The sequence below is a fragment of the Kogia breviceps genome, chromosome 13, assembly GCF_026419965.1.
Source record: "Kogia breviceps isolate mKogBre1 chromosome 13, mKogBre1 haplotype 1, whole genome shotgun sequence".
Taxonomy (NCBI): Eukaryota; Metazoa; Chordata; class Mammalia; order Artiodactyla; family Physeteridae; genus Kogia; species Kogia breviceps.
In genome coordinates, this window is record NC_081322.1 from 12,700,755 (window position 1) to 12,724,962 (window position 24,208).

Here is a 24,208-nt window from a genome sequence, read left to right on the forward strand (position 1 = left end):
GCGTGAACACAGCCTGAAGGGTTTAGTGTGCCACGGCTGGCCGGGAGGGAGTCCGGTTGAAGTCTGGAGCTGCCGAAGAGGCAACAGACCTTTTCTTCCCTCTTTGCTTCCTGGGCGCGAGGAGAGAGGATTAAGCGCGCCGCTTAAAGGAGCCCCAGAGGCGGGCGCGGAGCTGCCGAAGAGACAAGAGACTTTTTCTTGCCTCTTTGCCTCCTCGGGCGCAAGAAGAGGGGATTAAGAGCACCGCGTAAAGGAGCTCCAGAAACGGGCACGAGCCACGGCTGTCTGCGCGGACAACAGAGACGGGTGTGGGACGCTAAGGTTGCTACTGCTGCCACCAAGAGGCCTGTGTGTGAGCACAGGTCACTCTCCACACCGGCCCTCCCGGGAGCCTGTGCAGCCCGCCACTGCCGGGGTCCCGGGATCCAGGTACAGCTTCCCCGGGAGAACGCGCGGCACGCCTCAGGCTGGTGCAGCGTCACGTCGGCCTCTGCAGCCGCGGACTCGCCCCGCACCCGTGCCCCTCCCTCCCCCGCGCCTGAGTGAGCCAGAGACCACGAATCAGCTGCTCCTTTAACCCCGTCCTGTCTGAGAGAAGGGCAGACGCCCTCGGACGACCTACACGCAGAGGCGGGGCCAAGTCAAAAGCTGAACCCCAGGAGCTGTGTGAACAAAGAGGAGAGGGGGAGGTCTCTCCCAGCAGCCTCAGAAGCAGCAGATTAAAGATTCACAACCAACTTGAAGTGCCCTGCATCTGTGGAAAACCTGAATACACAGCGAAATATCCCAAGTTGAGGAGGTGGACTTTGGGAGCAAGATATACTATTATTTTCCCCTTTTTTTCTTTTTGTGAGTGTGAATGTGGGTGCAGCTGTGTGAGATTTTGTCTGCATAGCTTTGCTTTCACCATTTGTCCTAGGGTTAGACCGACCCATTTTTCTGTATTTTTTTAATAGAAATTTTTCTTCTTAATAATTATTTTTTATTTTAATAACTATACTTTATCCTACTTTATTTTGTCTTCTCCGTTTCTTTCTTCCTTTCTTCCCTCCTTTCTTCCCTCCTTCCCTCCTTTCTTCCTTCCTCCCTTTCTTCCTCTCCTCCTGCTTTCCTTCCTTTCTTGCTTTCTTCCTTCCTTCATTTCTTCCATCCTTCATTTCTTCCTTCCTTTCTTCCTTCCTTCCTCCCTTCCCTCCCTCCCTCCTTCCTTCCTTCCTTCTTTCCTTCCTTCCTTTTCTTTCCTTTCTATTTTTTCTCCCTTTTATTTTGAGCCGTGTGGATTAAAGGCTCTTGGCGCCCCAGTCAGGCACAAGGGCTGTGTCTCTGAGGTGGGAGAACCAAACTCAGGACACTGGTCCACAAGAGACCTCCCAGCTACACGCAATATCAAACGGCGAAAATCTCCGAGAGATCTCCACCTCAACACCAAGACCCAGCTTCACTCAAGGACCAGCAACGAACAGTGCTGGACACCCTGTTCCCAACAAAGAGCAAGACAGGTCTACAGCCCCATCCATTAGCAGAGAGGCTGCCTAAAATCATAATAAGGCTACCAACATCCCCAAACACACCACAAGACGTGGACCTGCCCACCAGAAAGACAAGATCCAGCCTCATCCACCAGAACAGAGGCACTAGTTCCCCCAACCAGGAAACCTCCTCAACCCACTGAACCAACCTTAGCCACTGGGGACAGCCACCAAAAACAACGGGAACTATGAACCTGCAGCCTGCAAAAAGGAGACTCCAAACACACTAAGATAAGCAAAATGAGAAGACAGAAAAACACAGAGCAGTGGAAGGAGCAAGATAAAAACACACCACACCTAACAAATGAAGAGGAAATAGGCAGTCTACCTGAAAAACAATTCAAAATAATGATAGTAAAGATGATTCAAAATCTTGGAAATAGAATAGACAAATTGCAAGAAACAGTTAACAAGGACCTAGAAGAAATAAAGAGGAAGCAAGCAACGATGAGCAACACAATAAGTGAAATGAAAAATACTCTAAATGGGATCAATAGCAGAATAACTGAGCCAGAAAGACGGATGAGTGACCTGGAAGATAAAATAGTGGAAATAACTACTGCAGAGCAGAAGAAAGAAAAAAGAATGAAAAGAACTGAGGACAGTCTCAGAGACCTCTAGGACAACATTAAATGCATGAACATTCGAATTATAGGGGTCCCAGAAGAAGAAGAGAAAAAGAAAGGGTCTGAGAAAATATTTGAAGAGATTATAGTTGAAAACTTCCCTAATATAGGAAAGGAAATAGTCAATCAAGTCCAGGAAGCACAGAGAGTCCCATACAGGATAAACCCAAGGATAAACACACCAAGACACATGATAATCAAACTGTCAAAAATTAAATACAAAGAAAACATATTAAAAGCAGCAAGGGAAAAACAACAAATAACACACAAGGGAATCCCCATAAGGTTAACATCTGATCTTTCAGCAGAAATTCTACAAGCCAGAAGGGAGTGGCAGGACATATTTAAAGTGATGAAGGAAAAAAACCTACAACCAAGATTACTCTACCCAGCAAGGATCTCATTCAGATTTAATGGAGAAATTAAAACCTTTACAGACAAGCAAAAGCTGAGAGAGTTCAGCACCACCAAACCAGCTCTACAACAAATGCTAAAGGAACTTCTCTAGGCAAGAAACACAAGAGAAGGAAAAGACCTACAAGAACAACCTGAAACAATTAAGTAAATGGTAATAGGAACATACATATCGACAATTACCTTAAATGTAAATGGATTAAATGCTCCCACCAAAAGACACAGACTGGCTGAATGGAAACAAAAACAAGACCCATATATATGCTGTCTACAAGAGACCCACTTCAAACCTAGAGACACATACAGACTGAAAGTAAGGGGACAGAAAAAGATATTCCATGCAAATGGAAATCAGAAGAAAGCTGGAGTAGCAATTCTCATATCAGACAAAATAGACTTTAAAATAAAAACTATTACAAGAGACAAAGAAGGACACTACATAATGATCAAGGGATCGATCCATGAAGAAGATATAACAATTGTAAATATTTATGCACCCAACATAGGAGCACCTCAATACATAAGGCAAATACTAACAGCCTTAAAAGGGGAAATCGACAGTAACACAATCATAGTAGGGGACTTTAACACCCCACTTTCACCAATGGACAGATCATCCAAAATGAAAATAAATAAGGAAACACAAGCTTTAAATGATACATTACACAAGATGGACTTAATTGATATTTATAGGAAATTCCATCCAAAAACAACAGAATGCACATTTTTCTCAAGTGCTCATGGAACATTCTCCAGGATCGATCATATATTGGGTCACAAATCTAGCCTTGGCAAATTTAAGAAAATTGAAATCATATCAAGTACCTTTTCCGACCACAATGCTATGAGACTAGATATCAATTACATGAAAAGATCAGTAAAAAATACAAACACATGGAAGCTAAACAATACACTACTTAATCATGAATTGATCACCGAAGAAATCAAAGTGGAAATAAAAAAATACCTAGAAACAAATGACAATGGAGACATGATGACCCAAAACGTATGGGATTCAGCAAAAGCAGTTCTAAGAGGGAAGTTTGTAGTAATACAGTCCTACCTTAAGAAACAGGAAACATTCCAAATAAACAACCTAACTTTGCACCTAAAGCAATTAGAGAAAGAAGAACAAAAACAAAAAAAACAAATTTAGCAGAAGGAAAGAAAAGATCAGATCAGAAATAAATGAAAAAGAAATGAAGGCAACAATAGCAAAGATCAATAAAACTAAAAGCTGGTTCTTTGAGAAGATAAATAAAATTGATAAACCATTAGCCAGACTCATCAAGAATAAAAAGGAGGGCTTCCCTGGTGGCGCAGTGTTTGAGAGTCCGCCTGCCGATGCAGGGGACACGGGTTCGTGCCCCGGTCCGGGAAGATCCCACATGCCGCGGAGCGGCTGGGCCCGTGAGCCGTGGCCGCTGAGCCTGTGCATCCGGAGACTGTGCTCCGCAACGGGAGAGGCCACAGCAGTGAGAGGCCTGCATACCGAAAAAAAAAAAAAAAAAAAAAAAAAAAAAAAGTTAAAAAAAAAAAAAAGAATAAAAAGGAGAAGACTCAATAGAATTAGAAATGAAAAAGGAGATGTAACAACTGACACTGCAGAAATACAAAAGTTTATTAGAGATTACTACAAGCAACTGTATGCCAATAAAATGGACAACCTGGAAGAAATGGACAAAGTCTTAGGAATGCACAACATGCCGAGACTGACCCAGGAAGAAATAGAAAATATGAACACACCAATCACAAGCACTGAAATTGAAACTGTGATTAAAAATCTTCCAACAAACAAAAGCCCAGGACCAGATGGCTTCACAGGCAAATTCTATCAAACATTTAGAGAAGAGCTAACACCTATCCTTTTCAAACTCTTCCAAAAGATAGCAGAGGGAGGAACACTCCCAAACTCATTCTATGAGGCCACCATCACCCTGATACCAAAACCAGACAAAGACGTCACAAAGAAAGAAAACTACAGGCCAATATCACTGATGAACATAGATGCAAAAATCCTCAACAAAATATTAGCAAACAGAATCCAACAGCACGTTAAAAGGATCATACACCATGATCAAGTGGGGTTTATTCCAGGAATGCAAGGATTCTTTAATATATGCAAATCAATCAATGTGATACACCATATCAACAAACTGAAGGAGAAAAACCATATGGTCATTTCAATAGATGCAGAGAAAGCTTTTGACAAAATTCAACACTCATTTATGATAAAAACCCTGCAGAAAGTAGGCATACAGGGAACTTTCCTCAAAATAATAAAGGCCATATATGACAAACCCACAGCCAGCATCATTCTCATTGGTGAAAAACTGAAACCATTTCCACTATGATCAGGAACAAGACAAGGTTGCCCACTCTCACCACTCTTATTCAACATAGTTTTGGAAGTTCTAGCCACAGCAATCAGAGAAGAAAAAGAAATAAAAGGGATCCAAATAGGAAAAGAAAAAGTAAAGCTGTCACTGTTTGCAGATGACATGATACTATACATAGAGAATCCTAAGGATGCTACCAGAAAACTACTAGAGCTAATCAATGAATTTGGTAAAGTTGCAGGATACAAAATTAATGCACAGAAATCTCTGGCATTCTTATAAACTAATGATGAAAAATCTGAGAGTGAAATTAAGAAAACACTCCCATTTACCACTGCAACAAAAAGAATAAATTATCTAGGAATAAAGCTACCTAAGGAGACAAAAAACTTGTATGCAGAAAACTATAAGACACTGATGAAAGAAATTAAAGATGATACAAATAGGTGGAGAAATATACCATGTTCTTGGATTGGAAGAATCAACATTGTGAAAATGACTCTACTACCCAAAGCAATCTACAGATTCAATGCTATCCCTATCAAATTACCACTGGCATTTTTTACAGAAGTAGAACAAAAAATTTCACAATTTGTATGGAAACACAAAAGACCCCGAATAGCCAAAGCAATCTTGAGAACGAAAAATGGAGCTGGAGGAATCAGTCTCCCTGACTTCAGACTAAACTACAAGCTACAGTAATCAAGACAGTATGGTACTGGCACAAAAACAGAAGTATAGATCAATGGAACAGGATAGAAAGCCCAGAGATAAACCCACACACATATGGTCACTTTATCTTTGATAAAGGAGGGAAGGATATACAGTGGAGAAAAGACAGCCTCTTCAATAAGTGGTGCTTGGAAAACTGGACAGCTACATGTAAAAGTATGAAATTAGAATACTCCCTAACACCACACACAAAAATAAACTCAAAATGGGTTAAAGACCTAAATGTAAGGCCAGACACTATCAAACTCTTAGAGGAAAACATAGGCAGAACACTCTACGACATAAATCACAGCAAGATCCTTTTTGACCCATCTCCTAGAGAAATGGAAATAAAAACAAAAATAAACAAATGGGACCTAATGACACTTAAAAGCTTTTGCATAGCAAAGGATACCATAAACAAGACCAAAAGACAACCCTCAGAATGGGAGAAAATATTTATAAATGAAGCAACTGACAAAGGATTAATCTCCAAAATTTATAAGCAACTCATGCAGCTCAATAACAAAAAACCAAACAAACCAATCCAAAAATGGGCAGAAGAACTACATAGACATTTCTCCAGAGAAGATATACAGATTGCTAACAAACACATGAAAGAATGCTCAACATCATTAATCATTAGAGAAATGCAAATCAAAACTACAATGAGATATCATCTGACACCACTCAGATTGGCCATCATCAAAAACTCTAGAAACAATAAATGCTGGAGAGGGTGTGCAGAAAAGGGAACCCTCTTGTACTGCTGGTGGAAATGTAAATTGATACAGCCACTATGGAGAACAGTATGGAGGTTCCTCAAAAAACTAAAACTAGAACTACCATACGACCCAGCAGTCCCACTACTGGGCATATACCCTGAGAAAACCATAATTCAAAAAGAGTCATGTACCAAAATGTTCATTGCAGCTCTATTTATGATAGCCAGGACATGGAAGCAACCTAAGTGTCCATCAACAGATGAATGGATAAAGAAGATGTGGCACATATATACAATGGAATATTACTCAGCCATAAAAAGAAATGAAACTGAGTTATTTGTAATGAGGTGGATAGACCTGGAGTCATACAGAGTGAAGTAAGTCAGAAGGAGAAAAACAAATACAGTATGCTAACACATATATATGGACTCTAAGAAAAAAAAAATGTCATGAAAAAATTAGTGGTAGGACGGGAATAAAACACAGACTTACTAGAGCATGGACTTGAGGATATGGAGAGGGGGAAGGGTAAGCTGTGACGAAGTGAGAGAGTGGCAGGGACATATATACACTACCAAATGTAAATTAGATAGCTAGTGGGAAGCTGCTGCATAGCACAGGGAGATCACCTCTGTGCTTTGTGACCACCTAGAGGGGTGGGATAGGGAGGGTGGGAGAGGGGGTGACACAAGAGGGAAGAGATATGGGAACATATGTATATGTATAACTGATTTACTTTGTTGTAAAGGAAAAACTAACACACTATCGTAAAACAGTTATACTCCAATAAAGATGTTTTTTAAAAAAAATATGGCCTTAAGTTGGGTATCCTATTTAAATACCAACACCTCATGCTGCTATTTCCTTTCAACTAGTCTTCATTGTTTCTCTTCAAAATCAAAATCAGAGGTATTAAATCTGATTTGAAACCCACAACTCTTTAGGTTGCAAATTAAACTCAATAATTACCTACTAAGCATTCTCTCTGGAAATCTTACTAGTGTATTATGTTTAAAGAACTGTTGGAGCCATAAAACCTGGATTTAAATGTAGTTCTAATATCTACTACTTAGGAACACTGGACAGATCTTTCCTAGAATCATTTGATTTGTCTGTAAAAAATAGCAAATAGCATTAGAATGTTGCTATTATGTGTTACTGCAAAGAGATTAAAAGTGGACACAGTGACTCTTTCCCCTCCTTATTTTTCATCTTCAATTTCTAGTTCCTCTAAATACTAGCTATGTAATGTTTCTCATATCTATCCTTTTTACCTCTGGGCAAGAACGAGCCTGGAACAGGTCTTCAATACCTATCATCACACTCTTTTACATAGTCTCCTAACTTGCTTTACTGAGTCTTTCCCCAAGCTAAACTATCCTACCTTTCACATGTCTGGACATATCACTTCTCTGCTAAAAAAAAAAAGTCCATCATAAAATCCATCCATTTTCATATTAAATCAAATATACTCTCCATTGTTTGACTTATGAGGCCAAACAAATATAATCTTAACCAACAATTCCAATCTTTTCTCTATCTCATTTTATCCACCCAACCCTATTCTCCCATTATTTCTATTCTGTTAGTGATTATTTCAGTCCTACATTTCCATCTTTATGGCTACTTAATAATTCAATCGCTTTGCTTCTGAATTCCTCATGGTAGTCTTTACTATTATTATTTTTGATTTTTCAAACTGGTAATAGGAGATTGGTTCAAGATGGCAGAGTAGAAGGACATGCACTCACTCCTTAGGAGAGCAGCAGAATCACAACTAACTGCTGAACAATCATCAACAGGAAGACACTGGAAATCAACAAAAAAGATACCCCACATCCAAAGACAAAGGAGAAGCTGCAGTAAGACAGTAGGAGGGGCGCAATCACAATAAAATCAAACCCTATAACTGCTGGTTGGGCAACTCACAAACTGGAGAACAATTATACTACAGAAGTCCACCCACGGGAGTGAAGGTTTTCAGCCCCACGTCAGGCTTCCTAACCTGTGGGTCTGGCAATGGGAGGAGGAATCCCCAGAGAATCAGACTTTGAAGGCTAGTTGGATTTGATTGCAGGACTTCAAAAGGACTGGGGGAAACAGAGACTCCACTTTGGAGAGCACACACAAAGTCTTGCGTGCACCAGGACCCGGGAGAGGGAGTAGGGACCCCACAGGAGACTGAACCAGACCTACCTGCTACTGTTGGGGGGTCTCCTGCAGAGGCAGGGGGTGGCTGTGGCTCACTGTGGGGATAAGGATACTGGCAGCAGAAGTTCTGGGAAGGACTCAATGGTGTGAGCCCTTAGCTCCACCAAAGAGCCTGTAGGCTCCAGCACTTGGTCACCTCAGGCCAAACAACAAACAGGGAGGGAACACAGCCCCACCCATAAACAGACAAGTAGATTAAAGTTTTACTGAGCTCTGCCCACCAGAGCAACACCCAGCTCTACCCACCAGCAGTCCCTCCCATCAGGAAGCTTGCACAAGCCTCTTAGGTAGCCTCATCCACCAGAGGGCAGACAGCAGAAGCAAGAACTACAGTCCTGCAGCCTGTGGAATGAAAACCACAGTCACAGAAAGAGAGAAAAAATGAAAAAGCAGGATTATGTCCCAGATGAAGGAATCAGGTAAAACCACAGAAAAACAACTAAATGAAGTATAGATAGGCAATCTTCCAGAAAAAGGATTCAGAATAATGATAGTGAAGATGATCAAGAATTTTGGAAAAAGAATGGAGGCAAAGATTGAAAGATGCAAGAAATGTTTAACAAAGACCTAGAAGAATTAAAGAACAAACAGAGATGAACAATACAATAACTGGAATTAAAAATACACTAGAAGGAGTCAATAGCAGAGTAACTGAGGCAGAAGAATGGATAAGTGCCTGGAAGACAGAATGGTGGAAATCATTGCCACAAAACAGAATAATGAAAAAAGAATGAAAAGAAATGAAGACAGCCTAAGAGACCTTTGGGACAACATTAAATGCACCAACAATCACATTATAGGGGTCCCAGAAGGAGAAGAGAGACAGAAAGGACCTGAGAAAATATTTCAAGAGATTATAGTCCAGAACTTCCCTAACATGGGAAAGGAAATAGCCACCCAACTCCAGGAAGCACAGAGAGTCCCAGTTAGGATAAACCCAAGGAGAAAACATTCTGAGACACATTGTAAGCAAACTGACAAAAATTAAAGACACATGTTGTTGTTTTGTGAAAGAGTTCTTAAAGACTAGCTTTGAGTGTGTTTCTCTGAGGGTGAGGGCCTCAGGCAGCTCAATGATACTGGATCATTTTACCTTAATTTCCATGTTAATTCCTTCTGTTTATGGTTCAGCTAAGAGTTTCAGTTTCTGAAAGGTCATTTCTTTCCTCTTCCTCCCAAAACCTTGTATAAATTTAAATTTCTTAGACATATCCTAGACCTACAAAGTTTTTCTTGCCCATGAAGCCAGAGCAATCACGATGGTGCCAGCTTTTGCAGGGAGCTAGGTATAGTATCATGACTTGTGTGGAAAGGGCTCTTGTCAGCAAACCCAAGACAGCTTTAGAATCTCAGCCTCCAGTACCTAGGACTCACATATAATCTGAAACTCTCCCAGGCTTATACTATTTGAAAATACATTCTTGCTGTAGTTTTCAGAACCTCAGTATGATCTGTGAAGTACTAGCTTGGTCCATCCCTCTGCTCCTCTCCTGCTGCAGGTCCCAAATACCAACCAGAATGAACTACTCACCATTTCCCAAAGAAAGCCCATGGATCCTACTCTTACTCCCTGACTTATGCACTTCTATAACTTTAAATGCTTTCCCCAGATCCTTTTGTTAAATTGTTTTCTTTTCTCCTTCCTGAATTCTTTTCAGATAACTGCAATCATTATATGATCTCTACTTTCAAACCTCATATAAGTAATCTTGCTCTATCTTATATTATTATAGTGTTTGTGTTCTTATCTTATCTATTCTATTAGACCATAAACTCCTAAAGGGCCTGTAGTTCCTCTTTTCAATTTGTTTACCCTGTAATTTCCAGCACATTGTCTGACACACAGAGGTATCTTCTCCAAGTGCTTGTTAAATTAAACTGAAACCACAGACGAATTTTCTTTTTCCTTCTGTAACTATAATCCTCAAAAGTCAGCAAGGTAAAAACATAGCTGTCCACAATTATTCAAAACAAAGAAGTATGTAATAATTAGAGAACATTTTCATTTTCTGACAGAATTGCCTTTTAAATGATATCCAATTAATATAAATAGGCAAATGATTTCAGAAATTTTAATTTCTACAGTTATAGTTACAGAATTTCTACCTTTTAAAAAAAATAATGACAATTACAACAAAATATAGCATTTATTAAATGCCTATTTTATGGCAAGCATGGGACCATGTTTTACATGAATTATCTCATCTGAGTTTTAAAACAAGCATTGGAGGTGCCATAATTATCCACATTTAACAGTTGAAGATGTAGAGACACAGTGTGCTGACATGAGTTCCCCAGGATTGCCTAGCTCCTAAATTGTACCAAGATTTGAGCTAAGGCAGTTGGATTCCAGAATCCATGCTCTTAACACCACACACTCAAGATTTGAGCTAAGGCAGTTGGATTCCAGAACCCATGCTCTTAACACCACACACTTAACTAGGTTTTATACAGCACTGTGGTTAGAAACTATCACAATGTTTAAATATTTAGAAGTCATCCTCAACCACGTTGGTTTTAAAGAGACACTAAATCTTTTTCATATGTAAAAAGAATATAAAAATCAAGAGGCCTGAAGAGCAACTTTCCAGGCTGTTGAGGTGCTGTCAGTTATTTGAGCAGTGGTCAGTATTTTTGAATGCAATGCAGAAATGTTCCTAAAGCCATTTACCAATATCTATGAAAGCTTTTGTAGGTAGTTTTATTCAAGTGGAGAGAAAAGCCCCCATGGATACATCAAGGTTTCTGTTTCCCTTGGGCTTTATTTTTGGAATTCTCTTATTTTAGTCACTGAAGTAGTTCAGAAAGATTTATAATTTTAATATTCCTGGAAAATTATAATTGTCAGTGATTATATCTGCTCACATTGCTGTACTCTGTGAGCATTTTTTTCTCCAAAGGACAAGCTTTAAAAGTTTGTGTCATTCACATTTAATACTGTTGACAAGATCAACAGTGAAAAGCAAAAAAAAAAAAAAAAAAAAGTCTAAAAATAGTGCTTTTTATACTTCTGGATGAAGCCTCCTTGCTCTTTATATAGAGAGATGTGGTTAAGGTCATGGTTTAAAGAGTAGGTGTGTTTCTGAAATAACCTTATTTTTTTCACTTTATGCTTCGCACTTCCAGCCACAGTTGTCTCTATTGTGAATCCTAAAAAAAGGTTCATCGTAGTCACTCTGTGCAAATGACACACTTTAAACATCATATATTCATATATTATTTTCAGCTTCAACTCCTACAGTCCATCTGTAAGGTATATTAAAGGTTCTCACAGCTCTAAGTGGCTTCAATTAAAAGATAATTATACAAGAAACTTCTTTTCATAAAGCAATGATCTAAATATACATCTTTTGCTTCAGTTAATAACTACCATTTTCTAACACAAAAGTCACTCACTAAATGATAGTTTTAAATTATTTACAGGTTTATCTGGTGTCTCCAGGAAAGACAGAGATCATTCTGTATGAAAAAGAAAGTATATCTTTTGTTCTAGTACATGAATACTTCTCAATTTTCCCTATATTTGATACTAAAAAAAACATACATTCATCTTAGGGCTAGGACTTCAAATACGAAAAGACAATTCTTCTCTAGAGACAATGTGATAGGGAGATTTAGTTAAATATTCCCCTGCATAAATTATATATTATTGCCCAGAACCCAAGATGAAAAGCATTTGGCCATAGGTGCATTATCACAATTTCTTCCCCCAGGAGTTCCTGAAGTGAGAGAGAGGATGCCATGAATTTGAGGATTGCAAGGTATTGTTATGAGAATAAACTGAGTCATGAAGAAAACTGAGCCAGGTATACACTGTGCATATTTCCTTGTAAAACCTGGAAAGTTACAAAGTAAGAATGAGAGCACAGTAAACGTACCTCCCCGCAAAAAAACTAGGAATAGCTTTAATTTCTAGTCAAAATTTAAAAGTACAATTCCCGAGCATAGGCCATAGGTAGGTGGAATTTCTTAACACCAAACAAATCTAGAAAGATTATTAATATTCTGACCCAGGGGAGAGAATGTTCTAGAGCATATGCATGAGCTCAAAGCAGTATGGTGGTTCCAGATCGGGACCCAAACTTTCAGGCACCTGCCCAATGGGAGGCAGAGCAGTAAGTAACACTCCTTCTCTGAGGCTTTTTCAATTCTGTTTCTCTTACTTGGTTTCCTAGTTCTAGAGATACTGCATCAGTCAGAATGGGATAGGTTATGCTGTGATAACAAACAACTCCCAAATCTCAGTACCTAAAAACAAAAGATGTATTTCTCACTCACTTTACATATGCAACCCAGGTCATCAGGGAGGCTCTGTTCATGCTAGTCACTCAGGGACTTGGGATGACAGAGGATGAAGGATTTTGCACTGGCAAGGACATTCCCAAGCCTGAAATAAGAAAGGTCACTTCTATACACAACCAACTGGCTGGAACTTCAAGGGATGAAGAAGCACGATCCTCCCATTTGCTAGGAGAGAGAAACTAGGTATCATTTAACATACTATGCCTTTCAATGGTACGGAGCTGGCCAGCACTCATTTAAATTCTTTGCATTCATTCAGCAAAACTTCAACCCTAGGTAAACTCTACGACAGTACTTAAATTGTAATGTGTATATGAATCACAAATGTAACTTTTCAAAGTGCAGGTCTCGGACACGTTCTATATTTCTGACAAGCTCCCAGGTGCTGCTTCTACTTTTGGTCTTTAGAAAACATCTTGGCTCCACCAAATGCATTCTCTGCACCTGCATCCAAGTAGCTCAACTTTCCTGGAGACAAGTCACATCTACACTGGCTAGTTCTATTCTAAGTTCCTTATGTCACACTTTTATACCATGCAACCTTTGGCAACCCCTAAGCCACCTGCCTCAAGTTAATCTTCATCGTCTTGCCTCCTCATTTCAGAAAATGATATCACGTCAGCCGCATGTTCTCGCTCAACCTTAATAAAGGGTTCCATCATCTCTCCTCTGGATTCTGCAGTGAGCTCCACAGCTTCCCATCCTGCCCCGTACAGTCTATTCCCTATAGAACGGCCCTCTGACCCTCTTTCATTACATTGAATCATATCACTCCTTACTGTCAATGGCTTCCCATTCCCCTTAGAATAAAATCCAAACTCTTAGCAAAGGTCTTTAAGGCACAGAACAAATTTTTCCCCTACCTAGTTCTCCAACTTCATCTCATGACACTCTCTTCTTGCTCAATACCTCTGACCACTGGATCGAGTTTCACTTCCTTGAACACCTCATGGTTTTCCCACACACTATTCTCCCCAGTAGAATGTACACTCATGCCCTGAAAAACTCTTTGCATGTCTACATCTATCTCATCTTTCAGGTCACTCTTAAAATGTCATTTCCTCTTCGATATCTCACTGACTTTCTTATGTAAAGTAGTCCCCAAATTTTATTCCCTATGTTGGCACTTTGTCAAGCTCCTCCAACATATCACAGTTTGGAATTATTTTGTCTCTTTTCCTGTCTACTTTATTTTGTATTTGTTGTGTGTGTCATATTCAAGTTGCATCTTTGGGTCCTTACACTGTGTTGCACCTAGTTAAAGCCCAGCAGATATTTGTAGAATAACTAATGAGTAGTTGAATGGATGGATGAATGATTAAATAATAGAGTACACTTTGCTTTATAATATTTTCCTTTGGCATTAGCCTAAACATAATTATCTGTACAAGTATATTCCATTACATCATCCCATGAATAAGTATCAAGTCAGTGGATTTCAATGCCTAAAACTAATTCTAACATTTCTTCACCAAGTCACAATAATCCATAATAAGGGAGAAGCTTAAAAATCTTCTGGGATTTATAGATATAATCAGTTATATGTTGTGCATTTTTTAAAAAAGAGGAAATAAAGTATAATTTTAGAAGTATTTCATTATACAGTTTTGTAATAGACTCCCTTAAAATTTCCTGGGAAACACTATCATATGCGCCTAAAGATTTTTTTATATTTTATAATACAGTGAAAATTTATCAGTTTAGTAAAGTATAGTAATTCCTGTAAGGCCGATGTGTTTGCCACTACAACTAGAAAAAACCATATAAATTACGAAAATCATATGCTTCAAGCTCTCAGAGCTTTAGCGAGCTATGGATGAGATGAGCTAAGTTTCCAGAAAGAAGAGATCCTTTCTGAGGTAGGCAAACAATTTCAGCCAGCTGGTTTTTTTTCCCCTTAGGAATGTTTGCTAAATTTTGGCAACAAGTGAGGGGAAGGTGTGGCCAAAGCAGAGGACTTCTAGGGTAGAAAGAGAAACTAATGTTCTTTGGTTGCTCAGGGCTGAAGAACTATAATGGAAATTGTAGGGTCCCTAAATATCTTACTGGGATTTTCCTCCATGAGACATTTGCTGGATTTTTGGAATGTGTAGGAAGCTGAAGAGTTAGGATAAACACTTTTAAAAAGCAGAGTGTAGTTTTCTCCATCCTTGTAAGTAGGCATTTAGAAGCAAACGCCTAGTGAGGGAGGAGTCCAGCTTTAAGTAACCAGCTGTCTCCCACTCAAGACATCTGATGTATTTGAAGTTGCCTGGGCAGAAAGCCTGGACACTCTGAAGGGCAGAGCTGAATCTTCTACAGTTTCTCAGCGCTGATAGGATGGGCACACATGACCTCTCTATCCAAAGCGTATAAGATACACAGTGGAGAAAGGGAGACTAAGGGGATGTGGTAGTCTGACGAAAACTGCAAAACATCTTGACCCAGATGAATCCTTGGCTGCTTTAAAGTTCCTGCTCCTCATTATGTCTGAAAAAGTAGGAATGCTTTTTGGTGGACATCAACACTGTCCCAAAATCCTACATTTGTTTTACACAATGGCCGAGATTTAATTAAAATTTACTAGGGCTTCCCTGGTGGTGCAGTGGTTAAGAATCCACCTGCCAATGCAGCAGTCATGGGTTCGAGCCCTGGTCCGGAAAGATCCCACATGCCACAGAGCAGCTAAGCCCGTGCACCACAACTACTGAGCCTGTGCTCTAGAGCCCGCGAGCCACAACTACTGAGCCCGTGTGCCACCACTACTGCAGCCCACACGCCTAGAGCCTGTGCTCCACAACAAGAGAAGCCACCGCAATGAGAAGCCTGCGCACCACAACGAACAGTAGCCCCCGCTCGCCACAACTACAGAAAGCCCGCGTTCAGCAACGAAGACCCAATGCAGCCAAAAATAAATAAATAAATTTATTTTAAAAAATGTACTACCTATGTCAGATGATGTGACTGATGAAAGAAAACAAAACAAGCCCTTCACAGATTATCCATCTTAGATTCTGCTGAAAAGAAATTTTAAATGACTGGCTAAAATGTTAAAGAAAACAGAGAAGAGAAGAACAAAATAAAATGTGTCCATTCTCTGATGGAGAATTCTAATAGAGTTGAAATGTTAAAAAAAAAAAAGAAACCAACTTAAAATAAAGGAGTTAGTGAACTACAGCCCGTGGGCCAAATTCAGCCCATTGCCTGTTTTTGTAAAAGTTTTACGGGAACACAGCCATGTTCACTAATTGTCTATAGTTCCTCTTGTGTTACAACACCAGAGTTGAGTATTTAGAACAGACACCATATGGAATATAAAGTCTAAAATGTTCTCTATCTTGTCCTTGAAATACATTGTAAACTTTGACATATGAATTGCTTAAAATATCAAGATTTAATTAACATCCTCCTTCCAAATTTTTTTTTCAATCAGCTCCTTCAGGGTAGACAGCATTCAATAAATGTGAGCTATATGAACACTCATTAAGCTCATCATTTTATTTAGGACCTCACGTTGAAAACTTCGGGATTGTGAAGTTGAACTCAGACGCCAAAACCTTAACATGTGGCCTTGAATAAATTAAGAGCCTTCTGTCCATTTTCAAGGAAATAATGTTTTTCAATGTTTCCTTGGCATTGTTGGATTCTGCCATAATTATTGGAGCTCTGGGAGCGAGGACTCTTGACAAACCTGAAACTTGGCAACAGAAATAAGAAGGCAGCCACGTGCTGTGCCTTGAGTACTTAAAAGGACGACGTCCACATTCTTTCATGAGAGGGCCAAGTAAGCAGAAACACATGTATATGAATGCCAAATTAATGTGGTAATTAATAACAATAATAGCTCACATTTATTGAATATGCACTATAAGCTAGTAACATCTCCACTTAACTGGCCTTGGGTGAACTTCCCAAATTGGTATTTTTTAAAGAACTCCCACATGGTTATTATGTTCAGCCAGGATTAAAAATCTACTTCTTCGGGCTTCCCTGGTGGCGCAGTGGTTGAGAATCCGCCTGCCGATGCAGGAGACACGGGTTCGTGCCCCGGTCCGGGAAGATCCCACATGCCGCGGAGCAGCTGGGCCCGTGAGCCATGGCCGCTGAGCCTGCGCGTCCGGAGCCTGTGCTCCGCAACGGGAGAGGCCACAACAGTGAGGCCCGCATACCACAAAAGAAAAAAAAAAAAAAATCTACTTCTTCCCGACTTCCCTATCACTTGCTGTGTTCTAACGTTCTACTGTTCTCTCTCTCTCTCTCCTAATAAACACTGACATTATACTGCAAAAAACTGGCAGAACAAATAACTCTTCTTGTCTCAGGCTCACTTACCTTTACTTAAGTGATGAATATTCAAAAATTAAAATCATCTGCTACTTCCCCTGGTTGGCTGGACCACAGCACTCGGTTCTTTGTGTTGCGATTGCTGATTAAAAAAAAACAGTAAGACTTGCCCACATTTCTGGCTCAAAATATATTTGGTGTAAACAAAACTACGGTGGCCATTGTTTTTTTCCTTTCCTCTAAATAAGCTGCAGTCATCAAATGTATTAGCCTCTTTTAGGCAATGTGTTTGGCATTTGTGCAACTAGGTGGTGGCCAACAAAGTGTGATGTGTGAGAAGTTTTGTTGCAATGGAGCAAAATTCACCTGGAAGGTAGGGAATATGGGTCAATATAAAGCATATGCTATGATGTGATTTCTTTGGTGCTATGATTCCTACTCAACTAGTGTGAAACTTACAGGATTCAGGCTACCTTAAGACACGATGAATAGCTCAAAATGAGTCACAGTGGCCAGTAGGAACTTCCACTCTAGCTGTTTTGAAACATCCCTTGTAGGGCTATGAGTGTTTTGGAGTGATAAACAAGAGTGTTACTTTAGACAAGAACATTGACGGGCGATGTACTTCACTGGAACAGAGGGAGAATGAGTAAAGTCAAGACCCCCTTTCCTGGGGTAACTGTTACTCCTTAGAAAGAGACCACTAAGCTGAGTGACGTGAAGACTCTTCCCTGGAGGACCCGACGCCACGCAGCTGAGAGCCGTTCCCGTTGGAGGGGACGGCAACTCCCCACTCACGCTTGTCCAAGACCTGTTGCCAGACCAGAGATCACTGCCTCCTTCCTGGACTTTTCCAGGAGGGGTTTGTTACTCCCTCTTCTATTTTCACAACTCTGTGTTGAGTGCTAATTGTGTGTAATAAACTGAGTGATTCACTCACTCTTTGGTGTACCTCCAATCCTGTGTCACCTGCCCTCCTGCTGGGCCCTGCAAGAAGCAGCAAGTACATTCTCCACCCCAGCCTCTCTCTGTCTCTGTCTCTGTCTCCCTCTCACTCACCCTAACCTTCCACCTCATCTCTCTCTATCGTTCTCTCTCTCTCTCTAATTAACACTCATAAAAGTACAGGAAAACTGGAGAAACAAGTCCTTAAACGACAGTTCAAGCTCCTTGACATCCCTTCCCACAAAATCAACCTTTCCATGACTAGACAGATCATTGCTCCAACTTCTGTATCTATTCATTTGTTAAATGATGTCTTGAAAAATAGAAACAGAGGTTATAAAGGACAGTGACCTCAAAGGACACATTTCTACCAATTCTTCAAATTTCCATGTGGAGGGACTTCTGCTAGTGGAATATCTGTGACCTTGTTCTAGAACTGTCTACCTGCAGAGGGTATCCATTCTGCTAGTTCTATGCCATCTGTCACTTTGGGTGTGTGTGTGTAGGCATGTATTTGTATGTGAATAAAAGAGAGAGAGAGAGAGAGAGAGAGAGAGAGAGAGAGAGAGAGAGAGAGATGTACCCTGATTGTCCAGGTGCACCAGAGACAAGGCAGTCTGTTTGCTTAATTTGGGGAGGGGTGGAACTGGCCCCCTTGGTCCACAGTATTCACCCATTTTCTCCAAATATGTTTATAAGTAAAAGAGACACTATTCTTGATGTGCCTGAACTGTGCCTATTTCTCAATAGGTTCAGAAATTATTTCTACCTTGCTTGGTACAAAATTCAAAAAATATCCCAGAATATGAAAATGAAATATTAACATATGGAAAAAACACATGAAATCTCCAAGAATCCCACTACATTAAGCACTTTACTCCTCTAGCCTGACTTTTTTAAACTGTGTGCATTTGTTTGTGACTTTTCTTTTTATAAACAGCAGTTGGATCATAGTGTTTAATTTTGTACCTTACAAAGTTTCCAAGAGACTTCATGAATTTTCGCTTACTGAAGTTCTTCTGCAATGGCCAAGTAAGTTCATGAAGTAATGTCATAAATCACTCCACATTTCTAGATATTTTTGGGTTAGGAAAATTGCACGTGAGGGATAATACTTATTAATTTCATGTGGTTAAAATCCACGAACATTAAGTCTGGTACATCACCTTCCTAGAACTCTCCAGCTGCCAGCATCCCCCTCCTGGTAAGAAAAGTGGCAGAGTCATTCTTTACACAAGCATCTATGGAATATCTAGAATATACTTAGCATTGTGTTGGGCACTAGAGAAATGAAGATTAAAAGAAATGGTTTCTGTCCTCAAGGAATTCAATAAATGTTCAATATGACAGATTAGTGATTTTATATATTACACTCATTAATGACACCTTTCTGTCTATCTCAATTGGTTTATAAGTATGAGAGTTCATAGGACACACTCAACTAATGTTTGTTGATGATAAAATGTCATTTCCAACTTAGTCTTCATATATTTTATAAAATGGGCATATAAAATATTGTAATCTATGTGGGTATGTACATAAATGAGTTTTATGAATATAGAGTGGCAAGAAATGAAATCCCCCAAGGAAAATAGAATATTAAATTGTGAAATGACAAACTCTACTAGAGAAGAGGCAGAGTCTTCAAGGTAATTTAAGAATTTGTGGGAGACAGAACTGTTCTACATCATAAGCACTACCGAGCTTTGCTACTCAGGCAAAGTATGTGAAGCCACAAGAGTACAAGCATGTGAGGAAGGGGATTTTATTTCCACCTCCAGCTGACTTTTCAGAGTACACATGATGAGCTCGATGTACTAGGTAACCATTCTTTAAGGCATATGTTGGTCCTATACTTCCCTGAACTTGTAAAAGAGAAGACCATGGTCCCTAGGCAAGTACTAGAGGCATGTATGTATGGATGTGTAAGTATGTATACATTTCTACATGCGTATATAAACAGAATTCATGAGCAAAAATACATGTGACATCTGGGACTTCCCTGGTGGCGCAGTGGTTAAGAATCTGCCTGCCAACACAGGGGACACGGGTTCGAGCCCTGGGTCCGGGAAGATCCCACGTGCCGCGGAGCAACTAAGCCCGTACTCCACAACTACTGAGCCTGTGCTCTAGAGCCCATGAGCCACAACTGCTGAGCCCACGTGCCACAACTACTGAAGCCCGCAGGCCCTAGAGCCTGTGCTCCACAACAAGAGAAACCACCGCAAGAAGCCCACACACCTCAATGAAGAGTAACCCCCGCTCACCGCCACTAGAGAAAAGCCCACGTCCAGCAATGAAGACCCAACAACGAAGACCCAACACAGCCAAAATAAATAAATAAATAAACAAATGTATTTTTTAAAAACTCACGTGATTTAAAAAATATATATACATGTGACATCAGTCCTATCCATCCATCCACTCAATTATCCACCTGCCTACCTACCTATCTATCCATTCATCTATATCTCTCTGTATTTTTCCACATGAAGAGTTCAAGTTAATAACTTGTTGAGTTCTAAAATTTTACTCTTATGGAGATAATTTTTAACACAACCCATTTTCTTTACCTGTAGATATTAATACCTCAGAGTTACAAAGCTCTTTGCTTTGCAAACATCTCACATACAGTATCTCATCTACTTTTCCTCAAAACCTCCAGAGGTGCTAAGATGAGGCTACCGATTTCAGCTGCAAATAGCAAGCCAAGACTTGAGTGAGATCACATGACTTTTCCAAAGGACACACAACCAGAAAAAGGTGCCCCCAGCACCAGAATCAAGGGCAGAGGATTTCAAATCAAAGGCTCAGGAGGGAGTAAGGCCTCCAGAAAGGAGGTTAAGTTTTGGAACAGTTGTACCTGGGATGCAAATTTCACCCTTGCCTCAGGTAACTGGACTGCTCCCCGGCGGAGCTTCAACCTGGGGCAGGTATGCCCACTTGCAGGTTGTGGTAGGGACTGAAGTTAATTTGTGAAAGTGCCCAGCTGAGTGCTTGGTCCTCTTTGGAAGATGAATGCCCTGAGGCTGCTCCTTATTCTACAAAATCACGCACTTGATTTCTGTCTGCAAGTCAGCACAGGCATGGACACATCGGCTGTCCAATCACTGACTGCGTGATTTCTCTGCAGCTCACAATCCGAGACCACCTCTCCTGTTTCACTGAGTGTTTCTCTCTCTCTCCATTATCAGATGACCTGCACTCACAGAATACAGACTCATTTAAATATTACTGTGCAAAACACTGAATTTAGGAAGGAAAAATTTTCTGCCAACAAGTGATATTATTCATTCTTAACAAATTTGTAAGAATTGACCTATGGTTTACTTAATCCATGCAATTATTCTCATATTTATTACCATGAATAAACAAGAACTAAATATGGATATTATTAAGATTAAGTAAACAGAGTCGAATGTCTAAAATTAGGGGAAAATAAAATTCATTAAAAATTAAATTTATAAGAAAGTCTTGATTTTATATATATATAAATATATATAAATATATATAAAAATATATATAAATATATATAAATATATATATAAATATATAAATATATATAAATATATATAAAGTATATATATTTATATATATATACTTAATTCTGAAATATTTCAATTTTGACAGAAATAAAGCTCAGTGAAGCCAAATATCACCAAATACTGATATGCACATAAATATATATTATTAAACATACGTATTTGTGTGTAATCAGTATTTATGTATATATATATATATATATACAATAACATGTATGTATATATATGAATGTACATACACACAATAATAGAAATAAGGGTCTGTGTAGCCAAATAATCATCAGTTTAATTACTGATTTGGTAAGTAAGCATATTAGACAGCATTTGGTTTTCAGATGTTTTTAAAATGTGCTTTTTGTTTTTCCGATAATCAAGTACATTTACTTCACTAAGAAGCGTTCTTATTGTACAAGCTACTCCATCCACAAGCAAAAATGTTCTTTAGGATTTTTTTTTAAGAATCAGGCTTATTTGTGAGCAACTGTAAGAAGATGAAAACAAAACATAAGCACAACAAAACTTCAAGGCTCTTAACTGAAAAGCACCCCTGCCAACGCTGGGCTCTCCAGGGGCCCCGGCTCAAATTTTGCTCTGAGCCCCGCGATGTTTGTTCACGCAGGAAGCTCTCTCGACTGTCAGGATGAATGACAACAGTCTCCAAAAATGACATGACTTGCACTCGTAAAATACCAAGTGACACTTAACTGTGCTCGAAATATACCTACAGCATACTCTGCGAATAATTCAATGATGTGTGGGAGAAGAGGGGCTATTTTGGGAAATTTGTCCCATATAGTCTTTTGTAAGCAGCTAATTTTCTCTGATACAATAACCCTGTCATTTTTTTTTGGGGGGGGTGTCTTAATGTCAAAATGCAGTGAGAAATTTGATACCTACATGACACAGCTTTATCATTTCCCACCTACTAAAGTCCTAAAGAATTTAATTTAAAAATGTACGATATTTTGAAATAAGTCTTATGTACTATGTAACACAGATGTGTGCCAATCATAATACATAGATTAACTCTTATAGATAAGCCTGAGTAGCAGATTGTTATTCACGCCTTTTCCTCATTGGACAAGGAATCCATTCATTTAAATAGCAGGATCCATAAAAACACAAACCCTAGGAACAAAACTGTTTAGCGCCGACTTATAAAAATTAGCTTTCTAGCACAGCCTTTTTTCCTTCAGGCATTTTTTTTTCAGAGATTTTACTGATTTGATTGTATAGCAGAAGATTAAATTCTCACACAGCGATCATTAGCAAAAAATAAACAGAGCAAGTACTAAAGCTGGCTTTTGCACCTACTGAATGCTGCAAGTGTCTGTACTCATTTGATATGCATCTTGCAAAGCTCGGCTGTTCCCAGAAGGCCACTCCGTGAAGATTGAGCGAGCAGCGTCTGCTAGCGGTGCCTGCAAGTCACAAAAACAGAGAGCTTTACGACAGGGAGGCTGGGAGGTGACACAGAACTGGGAGGCGGGCTGAAAACCTGGGTTTGTACATTTTCTCGCTTTTAACAAACATGCGTGTGAAATTGTTACTTTGATAATTTTTACAATGCATATTAGTCACACTGAGAAACCACTGCATCATCAAGATTTTCCAGGTCTCGTCATTGGCTCCACTTAGGAAGCCCTTTACTAAAATTGTTTTATTAACTGTTTATTGGACAGATTTATTTTTGGATATAGGACAAATCATGGTGAGGAACACAGCATGCTGCTCTTGGTGGGTGGTCAACTTTGGAGGGTCATCCTACATTACCTGTGGCATTCAGTGGGCACTGATTGAAGGCCAAGTCCCCTGCTGGAGTCCTTTTCCACACCATCGACATCAGGTAATCCTCTGGGCATATTTCATAAGGTGCTGCAATTTAGAACAGAGGGACTTGAGTGCCGGTGGTGTTTATTTTTAAAATGGTGGCAATCAGCAACCCTGAAACGCACCTCTGCGACTGCAAAGAGTTTTCATTTCTTAAAAGTGTATTGTTTACTGAAATGTCAGAGATGTCTTCAGAAACAAAACACCACTAGCTTTCATTTCATCATCTACAAAAATCCCCACAGAAATGTACTTTCTTTGGAAAGGGCTTACCGTGCAGGCTTTTTTAAAAGGTCATCTGGATTTGCCTATAAATTGAACATTATATTCAAGCATATACATAAAAATCTTTCCAGTATTCACCTATATTCATAAAGTTTGGGGATGTCATACAATAAAGTGATTTCTAATTAACTGAAAGCCATATCAGAATTATTAACTGTAGGTGATACGAGTAAATAAAGGGCAAATATACATAACTTTTCATTTCTTCATATAAGTATGACGCCTATCATACTACATTATATAAAAATTACCAGATTTTATCTTTTAGCCTTATGCTTTGCAAAAGCTCCATTTGATTACTGAGGTGAGAAAGTTAAGGGGAATTTCGAGAATAACAGATGCACACCAGAAATATGTTCATGGAAAGCCAAAGAATTCGTGAAAGAAGAAGGTCTGTCTATGTTGCATTAAACCTCAAAGAACACATTCGTCCTTTCTCCAGACAGAACTCCTGTTGTGCTTTCACACAGAATTGCCATTTATATG

The 24,208-nt window shown here is 39.4% G+C and overlaps 1 protein-coding gene across 2 annotated transcripts in view; it reads right to left on the reverse strand.

Moving 5' to 3' along the window:
- The window catches only part of ADGRB3 (adhesion G protein-coupled receptor B3), a 781,830-nt gene that overhangs the window by 418,895 nt on the left and 338,727 nt on the right, over nt 1–24,208 (reverse strand). For both annotated transcript variants that reach the window (XM_059083264.2, XM_067011391.1), the window contains exons 8-9: nt 23,381–23,482; nt 22,922–23,028 (exon numbers count right to left, since the gene is read on the reverse strand). In XM_059083264.2, the coding sequence (XP_058939247.1) occupies nt 22,922–23,028; nt 23,381–23,482 (209 nt within the window). The remainder of the gene's footprint in view (nt 1–22,921; nt 23,029–23,380; nt 23,483–24,208) is intronic.